This window comes from Amblyomma mixtum, chromosome 3 (genome assembly GCF_055824585.1).
Source record: "Amblyomma mixtum isolate Tamu chromosome 3, ASM5582458v1, whole genome shotgun sequence".
Taxonomy (NCBI): Eukaryota; Metazoa; Arthropoda; class Arachnida; order Ixodida; family Ixodidae; genus Amblyomma; species Amblyomma mixtum.
In genome coordinates this window covers 64,350,627-64,363,593 of record NC_143014.1, presented here as the reverse complement: position 1 = coordinate 64,363,593, position 12,967 = coordinate 64,350,627, and the positions used below count along the sequence as shown (strand labels likewise).

The 12,967-nt window shown below is 41.4% G+C and overlaps 1 protein-coding gene across 2 annotated transcripts; it reads right to left on the bottom strand.

Annotated features, from left to right (window-relative positions):
* Nucleotides 1-693: 693 nt before the first annotated feature.
* Nucleotides 694-12,936, bottom strand: LOC149350444 (malonate--CoA ligase ACSF3, mitochondrial-like). Of its 2 annotated transcripts, XM_089579465.1 has the most exons (8): nt 12,671-12,936; nt 11,882-12,033; nt 11,028-11,249; nt 9,479-9,733; nt 7,360-7,526; nt 7,139-7,284; nt 2,768-3,001; nt 694-1,132 (listed from the first exon to the last, which is right to left on the bottom strand). In XM_089579465.1, the coding sequence occupies exons 2-8, from the start codon at nt 11,993-11,995 to the stop codon at nt 756-758; spliced, it is 1,515 nt and encodes a 504-aa protein (XP_089435591.1). In that variant the 5' UTR covers nt 11,996-12,033; nt 12,671-12,936; the 3' UTR covers nt 694-755. The 2 variants fall into 2 exon arrangements, with proteins under 2 accessions (XP_089435591.1, XP_089435590.1); XM_089579464.1 differs by lacking the exon at nt 12,671-12,936 and having other exon boundaries at nt 11,028-11,592; nt 11,882-12,021.
* Between the last annotated feature and the right edge of the window lie 31 nt (nt 12,937-12,967).

Genomic DNA, 12,967 nt, shown 5'->3' with positions numbered 1-12,967 from the left:
AACCCATGGTCAAAATCGTTTCAGTTTAACCCTTTCAGTTGCTTTGTACGCAAATGTGTATGTTGCAAACTCACAGCTTTTTCTCCCGAGTGCTCTAGCTAGCGTTAATTCCTTAGTTTCAGGCAAATTTAGTATCCTTCACCTTGAAAATAGGGAGCTTTTCTATGACAACTAGCATGCCAACTAGTAAAAAAATATTTCATAAAAAACTGAGCTTGGTAGCATGTCTTCCTCAATTTTCTTGGATAGATTTTGCCACCAGTGCTGAACTCTTTTTTTTCCTTTTTTTCCTGAATTTCTCGAGTCAAGTGCATCTTTGAAACACAAAATGATTCAATGATCCTTTGTGTGCTGATTCATGAGTCCTGGTGTTTTAATATTAGTATCCAACTATTCTGAGATTTTGTACGAAACTTTGTATGCGCATGTAGAAAATTAACTATGAATTGGCTTTATTGAGGCCTGGATATACTATTTAGGCCGAAAAATACTGGTTTGAATCCAACTGATAAATCACACTTGAAAAGGTTAAACAAACTAATAGTATTCTCAGTTCTGTAACGTCCAGTCTGCTGGTTTCAATGGCAGCATAAGGTATTTTTCCTATGCAGTCAATTTTTCACTAGTCTAGACAAGGTCAGTTTGAGTCAGAGGTGTTGACCAAAAGTATTACAGAAAAACAGTGCCACTTCATCAGAGGTACACAATTTCAGGTTTATTTTATTTCAGTTTCTCAGGTCACATCAGCAGACATACTAGGGCTTTGGGGCAGGCCACATTTTCTTGACAAGTTCCTTCTTGTTAACTTTACCAAGAAAATTGCGTTCCAGAGCAGGCACGCAATGTAGGATACTGGGCACATTATATGATGGCATACGTTCTTTACACCAGTTTCGAAGGGCTTCAAGTTCCAGTGTGGTGGATGGATCATGTAGTACAACCACAGCAGCAACTCGCTCACCCCAAGTGTCATCAGGAGCACCCACCACTGTGCATTCCTTGATGGACGGGTGGGCCAGCAAGTGACGCTCTACATCAAGTGCACTGACCTTGTAGCCACCCGTCTTAATGATGTCGGCTGACGTACGGCCAAGGATCTTGTAGACACCATCAATGCATGTGGCACTGTCACCTGGGATTTGTATACAAGACAGCCTTTTAATGCCAGTCATGCTCCTGTGTGCAGCACCCGCCACCAAGAGGCACTGTACATTTTTTCAGGGCAAGACATTGGTCTTAGAGCTATTACAAAAAAACTTGTTGCAGTGATTTTTTTTACATCAGTTGACAAAATCATAGTTGCTCCGATTCAGTTTCTCAGAGTGGTTTGAAAAGCAGTCATTTTTACTGAGGTAAATCAATGTAACGGACAATTAGGAACTTTTTTTTTATTACCTGTGAATAACAGCCTTCCACAAAATTATTTCTGCAAGGCTATATTGGTTGTCCCACATAACGTAAGCCAGGTACGTAATTAAGAAAGGGCTGCTTGTTATGTAATTGAACTCCATCATCACTGCTAGAAGCTTTGGAGCAGGCAGGTGTATCTTTTAATTAACACAAATTAATTAGCTGAAGGTAAATAATTAACTCTAAAACACTGGAGACAAATGAAATTTTAAGAAATTGTGGAACATCAAAAGAAACCATAAATGGTGAGATTTTTCACAGTGACAGCTTTGTTGCTGAAGTGCTTTCTGTCCGTGTGTGAACAAAGAATGAAAAGGAAAGTGCGCGGGCCTGTCAACTGGCTCCAATTGGGCCACTATCACTGCTCTATTGTGTGAACAGAAGTGAAAGAAAAAATTGAGAGGTGAAACAGACAGAGCACTCTGAACAAAGCGCAAAATATAAATACCATGGCAAAAGTGCTTGCTTTGAGGGAGGCATTTTTATTCGGTGCCAAATTATGAGCTGATGTACCAGCTCATTGCCTGTTATCCCAGCATGATCAGGTATCCACTTAAAGGGACACCAAGAATAAAATGAAGTTGGCCTGTATCGATAGGTTATGGCATATTAATGACAGAGACCACTCACACTGAAAATAAAATAAGCTAGGAAAGATAGAGAAATGAAATGCAGGTGTTGCCATCACCAGCTGATTTTGCTAGTAAACTGCATGCATTGGTACCGAATTCTTGACACAGATGGCGTAACACAAATGAGTGCAAGGAGGATAGGGCAAAGCGGGAGAAAGCAAGTTAAACGTGCCACAATGGTTCGTCAGAATTCAGTGCCATCGTGGAAATGCGCCATGCTGCCTGTCAGTCACACACCCACCTTATATGGATGAATGAGCTAGCATGCATGATGCAAGGTTACACACAGACACACAGCCACACATGAGGTGCACCTCCACTCCCCACCTCTCACACACCTACTCAAAATTACAAAACACTCCAATGTCATTTGCATTACCACAAAAGTGCACGTCCGGTGATGACCGATGCGAGCAATAATTTTTTTAAATTATTTGCAAATTATAGACTCCAAGCAGAGCTTTTAAATTCAACTCAAATTCTCACAAAGGCCACCTCTAGAGACCTGCAGCACTAGAATATGGCCATCTATATCATTTCGGAGTCCCTTTAAGGCTGTCATGTCAACAACAGCCTAAGAGCTTCATAAATGTCATGCAGGGTTGCCTTTAATTCGCCTTTGATGCGAATATACATGGTTAATATATAAGCATCCAGAGAAAGTTGCCGCATTTTGATAAGTACTGTGCTTACTCTGGTTGCAATAAGTGCAATGAAAAACTCACCTGTCTTAAACCATCCATCCTGAGTAAAGGAGTCCTTTGTTACCTCTGGTCTCTGCCAATAGTACTTGAACACATTAGAGCCCCTGATGAGCAGTTCACCACTACAGTTATCTGGTCCTTCAAGAAACTTGGTCTCTTCTTCTGTGCCCAAAACCAGAGGCTTGTATCCTAATTGCGACTTATCAGCCTCAGCAATGCACACTTCAACACCTGCTGTAGGGTAGCCCACACATCCTATAAATGAAAGAAGACATCGAATGTGCACATTTTAATACAACATACACAAGTAAAATGCCAGAAAAAACAACACTAACAGTCATGTGAATCTGTCTGAGTCACTTCATTGGGGGACCTATGCTGCCGTTACCACAAACAAGACTGTCACTCCTGGCAGCCAGTTTTGGAAGGAGGCAAAGTGCAAAAATCCTTGCATGCTGAGACTTCAGCGCACATTTAAGAACCCATGGCAGACAAAATTCAGCCAGGCCCTCGCCAAGTACTGCATCCCTTGAAGACCAGGAGTAGCGTTGGGATGTAAAAATTCAATACAGTATACATATTCTTGCCCCTTCATGTTTGAAAATGGCATAAGTGCAGCACAAGAAGAGTACCACAAATACTGCGCAAATAAATTAGCTCACCTGAAAAGGTTCATTTTTTTCACCATAAAAATGCAATGTTAAAGCCAATTTAGGGACGAACAAGGAATCAGTAACAGAAAATTGGCAGTTTTCGTGATTTAGAGTAAAGCACATGGAATGTTGCCATACCACAAGGCAACAACTGATTGTACACAACTAGTTGCTGTAACACAAGGGGACAATGGCTGACAATGCAACATGAAATGTGAGATACCTGCAGTGTGTCACTGTTAAGTTTTGTAAGAAAAGAATATCTTCAGAAATTGCTAAGCCTTAAATCAAAAGCTCGGTTAAAGCACTGCAGCTTGAAACTCTCATCTACCACCTGTGGCTAAAAAGTTATTAATTAATACAAACTAATTAAGTAAAAGAAAAATGTTTGTTTATTGGCACTTAACGTCCCAAAGCGACTCAGGCTATGAGGGACGCCATAGAGAAGGACTCTGGAAATTTCGATCACCTGGGGTTCTTTAACATCCACTGACATCGCACAGTACACGGGCCTCTAGCATTTCGCCTCCATCGAAATTCAGCCGCCGCGGCCAGGATCGAACCCGTGTCTTCCGGGTCAGCAGCCGAGCACCATAACCACTGAACCACCACGGCGGGGCAAGAAAAATGCTCCCACTTGTTATAAAGTAACACAAATGAAAATGCTAGAATTTTTTCATGTAACACTCAAAAATCTACTTTCACATTCTTCTCCTATTTACATGATGTACATGATGAAATGTGCAGCTTTCCTCAAGAATTCTTGAGAGCACAGATATGTGTTAATGTTTTGACTAGTGGCTATTTTTGATTACTCTGCAAAGCAACTACAGCAGAAAATATGTGCAAACTACAATGTGATACAAATCATAGTACTATAGTTGGATACAACTTACGTCTGCAAGGAAGCTCCGCCCACATTCAGGACACAGAATTCCTCCACGACAAAAAATTAGTCCATTGGTAAAACCTTTCTTGTTGGCAAAACAAGAAGCTAATCACAAAAAAAAAAATAAGCTCTAGAATTTTGATGCCTGGCTTGCTTAATACAGTCAAACATTAAAAAGCTGATTTCGTTTACCGTAGTGATTGACCAGCGGAGGACATCGCGGACTGTGGCTCAGTTTTACCAACTACTGTTATTTTAAAGTTGTATCCTACTATAACTCATTCCATTCCATCTGCCACCAACATAATACACTATTGGTAGCTGTTTTTTGACTTGCACCTGAACTGGCACTGTCGTGATTTAAGCCACTTTTAAGAAGGCCCTGATGCACTTGTCAAGAGTGAAAAACCGGTATAGTTGGTCATTGTAGCCTGTGTACATACAGTCAGAACATTAAAAATTACACACAGGAGAGCTTTGCACTGAATTCCACCTTGAGATATGAGTGAACACCGTCAGCATCAGCCTGTCAGCTCAACCAAAAAAATTTGGAGGACGCTTAAGCTTCGCCTTTAAGAGTGGAACTCGACAGCGTATTGCAGCGCTGCCAGGGAGTCCATAAGATGCCATCGCTCGTTCTGCTTGATGCCTTGCCCGCTAGGACAAATTGGTTTTTAAACACAGTAAAAAACATATGCATAGGAGTAATGCTGGACTTCAGCTGAGATCAGCTGAAATGCAGTGTTTGTCTTCCTTACTGTGTCCTTATTCCTTACTACGTCCTGTATGTAATTTCTTAGTGCTGGCAATATGCACGCAATCCCAATAAACCAACCAACCAACCAACCAGCCAACCAACCAACCAAATCTTCTCCACCTTGGTGAATTCCCTAAATACGTTGGGCCAACACTGTCCTCGCTTTGAGTTGATCAATTCGGCCTCGCCCTGCCAACTGCTAGCCGTCCTGGTTAGCTTAGTTGGTAGAGCAGCTGCCGTAGATTGGTGGTGGTCTCAGGTTTGAGCCCCAAGCCAGGAGGAATTTTTCTTCACCTGTGAAGTTTCTGATAAAGCTGTATTCGCAATGTTCATGCCCGCAGGTGCTAAGATGTGCAACGAAATCTAAGATGGCTACCTGGAAGAGGGTAAGCTTATCTGGCCCATGGGCACTGTAGACCATTCTTATGGCTGTACGTACACAGACACTCATAAGACGGAGTATGAACCTCTGTGATACTACTCAGTATCATTCATAGTCAGTGAGCTGTTGTACGTGAAAGCATACAAGCCATTGTTTACTTTTTGTAATTTTAACCAGTCAGAAAAGCCCAAAAATTTAAACATATATACTGCTGCTCTGCATAGAAAAACATTTTCTACAAACTCATAAATAACAAAATTTCTGGTAATATTGGTACAATTTTGGTAATTTCTCATAGCAGTGGAAAGGTTAAGGTAGCAACACTAGAAAGAATGTGAAACTTAAGTAGACAAACACCAACAGCACCATATTAACAATGCAATATTCAATGAAACACACAAGGCATTCCAATGGCTGTCCAGACATTTTGAAGTACCACTTTCATTTAAGCCTGAACTATAGTGGTAGGTGCCACAGCAAGTTTCAGTGATTCACAATTCCTGAAAGTATCCACAGCTTCAAAGAATGAGCGATGCTAGGAGGCTTCCTACAACACAATAGAGACAAGTAGTCAGAGGTCTCTGGAGTCTTTACATAACAGCAGTTTTCACTGCATAGCAGACATTAAGAAACAGGACTTCACTGCAACAGGTGGGATTTTTTATAAAGCTTTATAGTATCAGCATTCCTTCATAAGCTATAAAAGGCTGCAATTTTTTTGTGTGTGCGTGTGTGCACGTGCGTGTGTGCATGTGTGTAAAATAGTTCCAAGCCTCACCATATTGGAGTTCAAAGAAATTTTACCAAATGATATAACACAAAATTCATTAAAATAGTCAAACTTTGGAGTTTGGCAAGACAGTAACTAGTAGTTGTGTTAGTGTAAACTGTTTAGTTTATAATTAAACAACTCTACAACAAAGGACAAGCAAATTAGTTACTGGTGCTTTGTGTACATTTTTTTAAGCCCATGGAGAAGCTCTCAGCAGATGATCTTGGCTCCTGCAATTATTGTGCAGTGCCAAGCTGGAACATCACATGCGAAGGGATATATGCAGATGTAATGCTATCCCTTCTTTTTCTTTAGTAGATTACTCATTAGGGCCAAAATATGCAGCAATTTTAGCCTCCATAACCTTCCCCATGCATGCATTGCACTGATGGCATGATCAGGTTAAAAGGTCGGATCAATACGCATTTTCTGGAATGACAACAGGTTCTCTAACAAGTACCTCTGAATCCATCAAGCCTATCCCGATGTCAAAGGGTGTCATGAAATTCACCAAAGCATCAAAATCCTTCACATAACGAAAGCACAAAGTTAAGAGAGATTGACTTTTATATTCAGTTTTTCTTCCTAGTAAAAATTGATTTTACGGTTCCTTCTGGCTACATTGACGTTTGTCTGGCAGCAAAAGACGAATTTATTGCTGAGAAAACTGGAACTAAAAACACGACTGTTTTTTCCTGCCACTTGAAACAAACTCACCACAATTCGCTTGCGAGAAGGGCCAGTAGTGGCGACACCTGCGTTTCATTTTTTGTCCTTTTCTAGCTAATAAATCTCTGTTTTCAGTGAAAGCATTGTCTGCATTACTAGAATGCACCAATCTATCAATACAGGCCAACTACAGTCTGCCCTCAATGCCCCTTAAACAAGAAAGTTGCAGCACCACACATCAACAAATAATTATGAGCGAAACCCAATTACCAGGATGCCTTTTTCCATGCAGGGGATTTGACAGTGGTACGCCAACTTCAGTCATTCCATATCTTTCCAATATGGTCATGCCAGTAATCTCCTGGAACTTTTCAAATATAGGTTGTGGTAGAGATGCTGAGCCACTTATGACGAACCTGCAGCAAGTTTAAAAGAGGAAGAATTTATTTCAGTGTTGTCACTGGCCTAACCTGCCAGTGCCAAATGCCTACCTGATGTTTTTCGCAAATGTTTCTTGGACCACCTCCGGTGCTGTCTCTTTGCAGTGTTTCAGGTGCTGTTCATAGTGCTCAATCAGCTTCACATACATGGTAGGAACAGCCATAAAAACTGACACTGCTGGCTTGCTTTTATCCAGGTGCAACAGGTGTTTCCAAACCTATTACATGAAAGTTCACAAAAAAAAAAAAGTGATCAAGCACAGTAGTAGCACAACGAAGATTCTTTGGAATTATAAAATGTGGGAAAAAACTGCACCGTGCATTATGAAAAAAAGTTCTACTCTCCTGAAAGTAACACGGCCACAAGTATTTCTCTCAAGGTGTCAGTTAGATGATTTCATCTAGCAAAAGGAAAGCACACAGGACCCTGTAGAGCTGCAGTGGGCACCAGCCAAGAAAGCAGCCATGATCAGAGCTTACACAGTTCATTTCTGGAAATCTATTAAATTACTTAAAAATAAACTGCATGTACCATAATCCATTGCGGGGAAACGCAACTTTGAAATAGCAAAAAATGTAGAAATAAATTGATTTTCTGACAATTGTTGTATCTGCTTGAATGCCTTGTTTTCTATGCTGTCCCAAAGTTTCCCTGCTGAAATCAAAACAAGTTTTGTGAACCACGGCAGCTGTGCATTGTGGGGAACCACTCGAACAACGGACGTCTTTCTTCATTATGGTACTATACCCAGATAATCACATTGGAAAGCAGATTTCTTAAAGATTGTTTTTGTCTATTTTGAGCCCATTTGTTTCGTTGCACTCCTCGGACCACTGTGCAGGTCAAGACATTCTTTGTTTTTCAAATTTACAAATTTTAAATTTCTTGTATGAGATTTGCTTCATACTCTAATTACGCCAAAAAACACTGCATCTCAAAAATTCAAAACCAAAATTTGCGCTTTGTGAAAAAAAAAAAATTATAAGAATGGCTTGACCTGCAGCATGCCAGTACAGGAACGCAATGAATGTTGAACCAGCCTTCTTCCACATTTTTTTAAACTCTGCAGCCTTTTTATAAGATTCAGAGGAAAAATAAATACCAGAAAACGACTTTCTGGAAATATAATAGAGAAATTTTGTGACAGCAGTCATAAAGTTATTTCTAAATGCTCATAAAATTTCATGAAAGTGCATCAAGAAATAAAAATTTTTTCTGAAAGTCACATTCCCTCTTAAGCTGCTACTAAGGGGCAATTCTGATAGCAGAACTGATAGCCTATTTGACCATCAACAATAGTCAATTAGTCTAATAAGGAATGCATCAAACAGAAAATATGATAGGCTTTTAGATCTGTCAATAGAGGGTAGCATTTGCAGGGCTACCACTGTGCACTGACGTCCTGCGGCATCATATGTGGAACACTGAGGCACCATATCAGCATGCAGAGCACACATCCTTTACACTTACCATATATGAATAAGCAACCTTCACTGGGATTTTATAGCACCCCTTTATAGCACCCCTGACTGGTGCTGAGCTGTTGATCAGCAAAGCTATCTAAATAAATATTATGACTAGATACTTATGTTCCGTGTGAAACTGAGCAGGCACTGAGCCGGTTTTCCTGTAACATTCTGTTAATCAAAGATTGCAATAATTTCTGCTGTCAACCAAGCTAGTGCAGCTCTTTTTTAAAATTGTACAGGCACGGACAAAAGTAAACGGAGCATGCTAATGGCTTCTAACATTTTTCAGGCATTGCCTAAATGAAATTGCCAGCTATGGTATGTGCCTGCCAGTAGTGGATGCTAGTGTGCTTTTGTATGGACAAACAAAGTTCCTTCATTTCCGATAGGTAAGGTGTGATTGAACTCAGAACAGAATATTATGCTCCATTTACTTACAACCGCTCATGTACCTGTTTCTCCCTCCTCGACTGATAGGAGACCTATACAGCAAATACAAAAATGTAGTATACTTGTATTAAAATTTTTGCAAGGGTTACCCACAGACAAAACTACCATAATGCCAACAAAAATACCCGTGCTAAGGTATGGAAAGCAAGTGCACTCTGTCATTCCACATGCTGCTATCTAATGAATGAAGTACAAAAGTTAATTTCAGACGAAAATGGTTTCTTGCTATGTAATAAACTGGAAGACATACCTCTGCAGGGCTGAACTTGGGTAGCATCAGGCAAGCAGCACGAGAGTACAATGGAGTAAGCAGACCACTTATAATTCCATGAGTGTGGTGAAGTGGCAGTGCATGCAGCATCACATCAGCAGCTGTCCACTGCCATGCTCTCCTGATCTGTGCCACTTGGAAATGCACATTGCGAAATGAAAGGACCACTCCCTTCGGGGGTCCTGTTGTTCCACTGGTATACATCATCAGAGCATCTTCTTCTTTGAAGCTTTCCTGGAGCAGGTCACAATGAAAAGGTAGTACGATGCAGTGCAAGCAGATTACACATCTGATGCATGCCAGCACTGAGGCATATGTATGCAACAGTATAATATGACTCTGGCTTGTGCTTACTTTCATGTGTATACACAAGTCCTAATGTCTTGATCCCTGATGTCTTTGTTCTGCAGCACCCTGACTATGTACCAGTTAATCTCATTCAGCACTACACTCAAAACCCTCCAAAAACTCTGTGTGCTGCACAAGCAGTGTTGGTGAAAGATCCAACGATGTGCACCTTATTTCTTTAATGTATGCATTTTTGTCCTCACACACAGTCTACAATGTACAGTTGTGAGCAAAAGTGGCGAGACCATGCCAATGGCGGTGATTGCAATTTTTTTGTGTATAAAGACGTGCCTGAAAGAGGTAAATGTGCAAACAGGCTAATATATTTGGTCAGGCATCCCATGCATATCTTGAAAACAGGCGCTGCACCTCGAGAAAGCGCTGGCACGCAGTTATGTCAGTTCATGTGGTCTCTCCACTTTAGTGCAGGAGTGTACCATAACATACAGTCAAGACGGATTGAAACGTGAACATGCATACGCCATACTTTTGTACTTCACAGTGAAATATTCCTTTACAACCGGTTCATAAATATACACTTTGGTAGAGCCTTTACCTACAAACACGAATCATGCTAGTTGTATACTGCAGCTGAAAGTACACAGGTAAAATATCTGTTTTCTTCACAGATGCTGTTTTCAATTCACTCTGACCTGACTGTACAGTGAAAGGTAACTATCAAATAATGACGCAAAGAGTTCTGCATGTTGAATAATCAGAAATATCTGCCAACACAGCCATTATTAGTTTATATCAAACAGCTCGCCCACATCAAACTAGCAGGGCCTTCATTTTTTGCAAGTGTAATAGTGGGCTTCAAAACAGTACTGACAAATAAAATCGAAAAGTTGAGCCTGAACTATGTTTCGCAAAGAAAAGATGCAGTAGGAAAGCGTGCCAATAGTGAGAAAGATAGCTTTGCATCCATGTTATCAGTCCATCCATGTTAGCAAACCAGACACCTTCTTGACCAGCTCTAAAACAACTGACACACTTGTATATACATCACACACTTGCTCCCATGCAAGTCTTCAGAAAGCTAAGAAGTATATATACACACATAGGGACTCAGAAAAGGGGGGGGGGGGGGGGCAGTCAACCCTTCGAGTATACGTTCGAGTATATGTTCGAATATACGTTCGAGTATAACCTTCGAGTATACGTTCACTGTAGTACTTACCCAATCTTTGTTTTCAACTTCTTCAGCATTTTCATTGGCCGGTCCATCAATCACAATGGCAGGCAGGGAGAGACGTTCTGCAAGCTTTCCAATTCGTTCCCTATATTCTTGGGTAGTGAGCAGGACAGATGACTGTGAATCTTTAATATAGTATTCCAGCATTGAATCTGGGTGCTGATGATACAGAGGTACAGCCACATTGCCACCCAGCCAGCATGCCCACTGCGTTGCAACATAACGAACGTCACTAGGGCACAAATATGAAACTCGCATTTGATCATGGGACCTCGTCGCCTTAGATATTTGTTCCCGAATCTGCTGGCTAAAGCCAAGCAGCTGACCATAGGTGTGTGAGCCAAGTGCGTCAACCACAGCCAGCTTGTTCAAATGTTCCTCGATGCCTCCAAATACTGGGGAGAATGGGGGTGGGAAGTTCACAGCAGCCGATGAAGCGCATTTTATGGAAGAAGCGCATCCAAGTTTCAGTTTTTGAAGGCTCAATAAGTTCTTCAGAAGGGTTCCTTGCAACCTTGTAAAAACTATAAGTGTCATTTTGCTTCAAATCCTGAAAAAGAGAAATTATATGAAAGGATCAGTTGTCAAGGGCTAACTCTGCATATCCAGCTGCACAGTAAACCGCATTATCAGCATCACTTAGTGATATTCCGTTTTTTTGAGCTGTGGTCTTGACATCCCGTTAACAAAAAAACACAAGGCAATGCACACTTGCCTCACCCACCGAAAACATGTTTAACATGCATTAATTCTTGTTTGGTTAAGTAGACTATCATCCCATCCTTTCCCAATTATTCTTGACGAGATTACCGTGACATACAGTGGCTTCTGTAACTCACCTCAAGTGCACTGGGCAGTAACGAAGCCGCAAGAGTCGGCGCTATCGCACCCGCCTGTAGAGGACAGCAGCAGGGCTCTTCAAACACCTGTTGCCGTTTATCGCTGGCTGACATGTGGCATGTGCCCACACGCTGCAGGAAATGCCCCCGATCTGCACGACACAATACTCGCACAGGAAAAAGTGAAAAGACAACTGCACCCCGATCTTTTTTTTTTTTTTTTTTGCAGTATGTTACTCCCGGTGTTTGGAAACACCGACTGCAAGTTTAAGTGAATTATTTCAGATATGCGACCACTAGCCATGTTCTTCCAGCGATTAAGTTTATTGTCCCCTTGATTTTCGCCATGTACTGCAGCAAACCGAGATTGGTTCCGTAGCCACCGATCGCAACGAATTCAACAAGTTGTTTTGGCCTGCCTACAGACAGGAATAGAGGACGCTAACAGCACTTTTTGTAGCTTCCTGCAGTGCTTGAGGGAAGCAGCCTGTACAGTTCTCAACTTGCTGGAAGTTTCTGTTCTAATTGGGAAGCTTTAAGTTTCAAAAACAAAAAAAAAGTAGCTGACCTACTGAAAGTATAACCTCGAGATGGCTAAAGGAATTACGGACTTCAGTAAAACGAGCTTTTGGGAAAGTTGGTAACTTTCTTGGTACATAACTGCAGCGCGAAAAACACCCACTTGCAAGAACATACGCTGCTGCCCGTGTCTGAGGGTATTTCGCGCTGCAGTTATATCCCAATCATGACGGACAAGAACGAAGAAAACTGTTATAGAAGGTAGCTTACCAGCACAAAAACTGCCGCAGCAGAGGTGTAATTACCTCCGCGCAAGACGCCAGTGACCACCTAGCTAGCTAACCTAGCTAAAAGAAGGAAGCCACTATCTCCGCGGTCCCGTCAAGATCTACCTTGGTCACTTGGTGAAGAACGTCGTCTGCTAGCGAGAGGCCTCAGGAGTGGGGCAGTAAACTTCATCAAACGGTGTCAGTTGCAGTACGAAAGCTTGTTAGGTGTGTAGTTATTGTCATATTCTACGGGGATAACAATAAAGGGCTTTCAACTTAACTTAACTTAACTACGAAG

Coding starts and splice junctions, on each gene's coding strand:
- LOC149350444 (XM_089579464.1), bottom strand. CDS start 11,579: ATGACACTTATAGTTTTTACAAGGTTGCAAGGAACCCTTCTGAAGAAC. Junction 9,734..11,027: donor AAGTTGAAAACAAAGATTGG/GTAAGTACTACA, acceptor GACCTGCTCCAG/GAAAGCTTCAAAGAAGAAGA. Junction 7,285..7,359: donor ACATTTGCGAAAAACATCAG/GTAGGCATTTGG, acceptor AACTTGCTGCAG/GTTCGTCATAAGTGGCTCAG.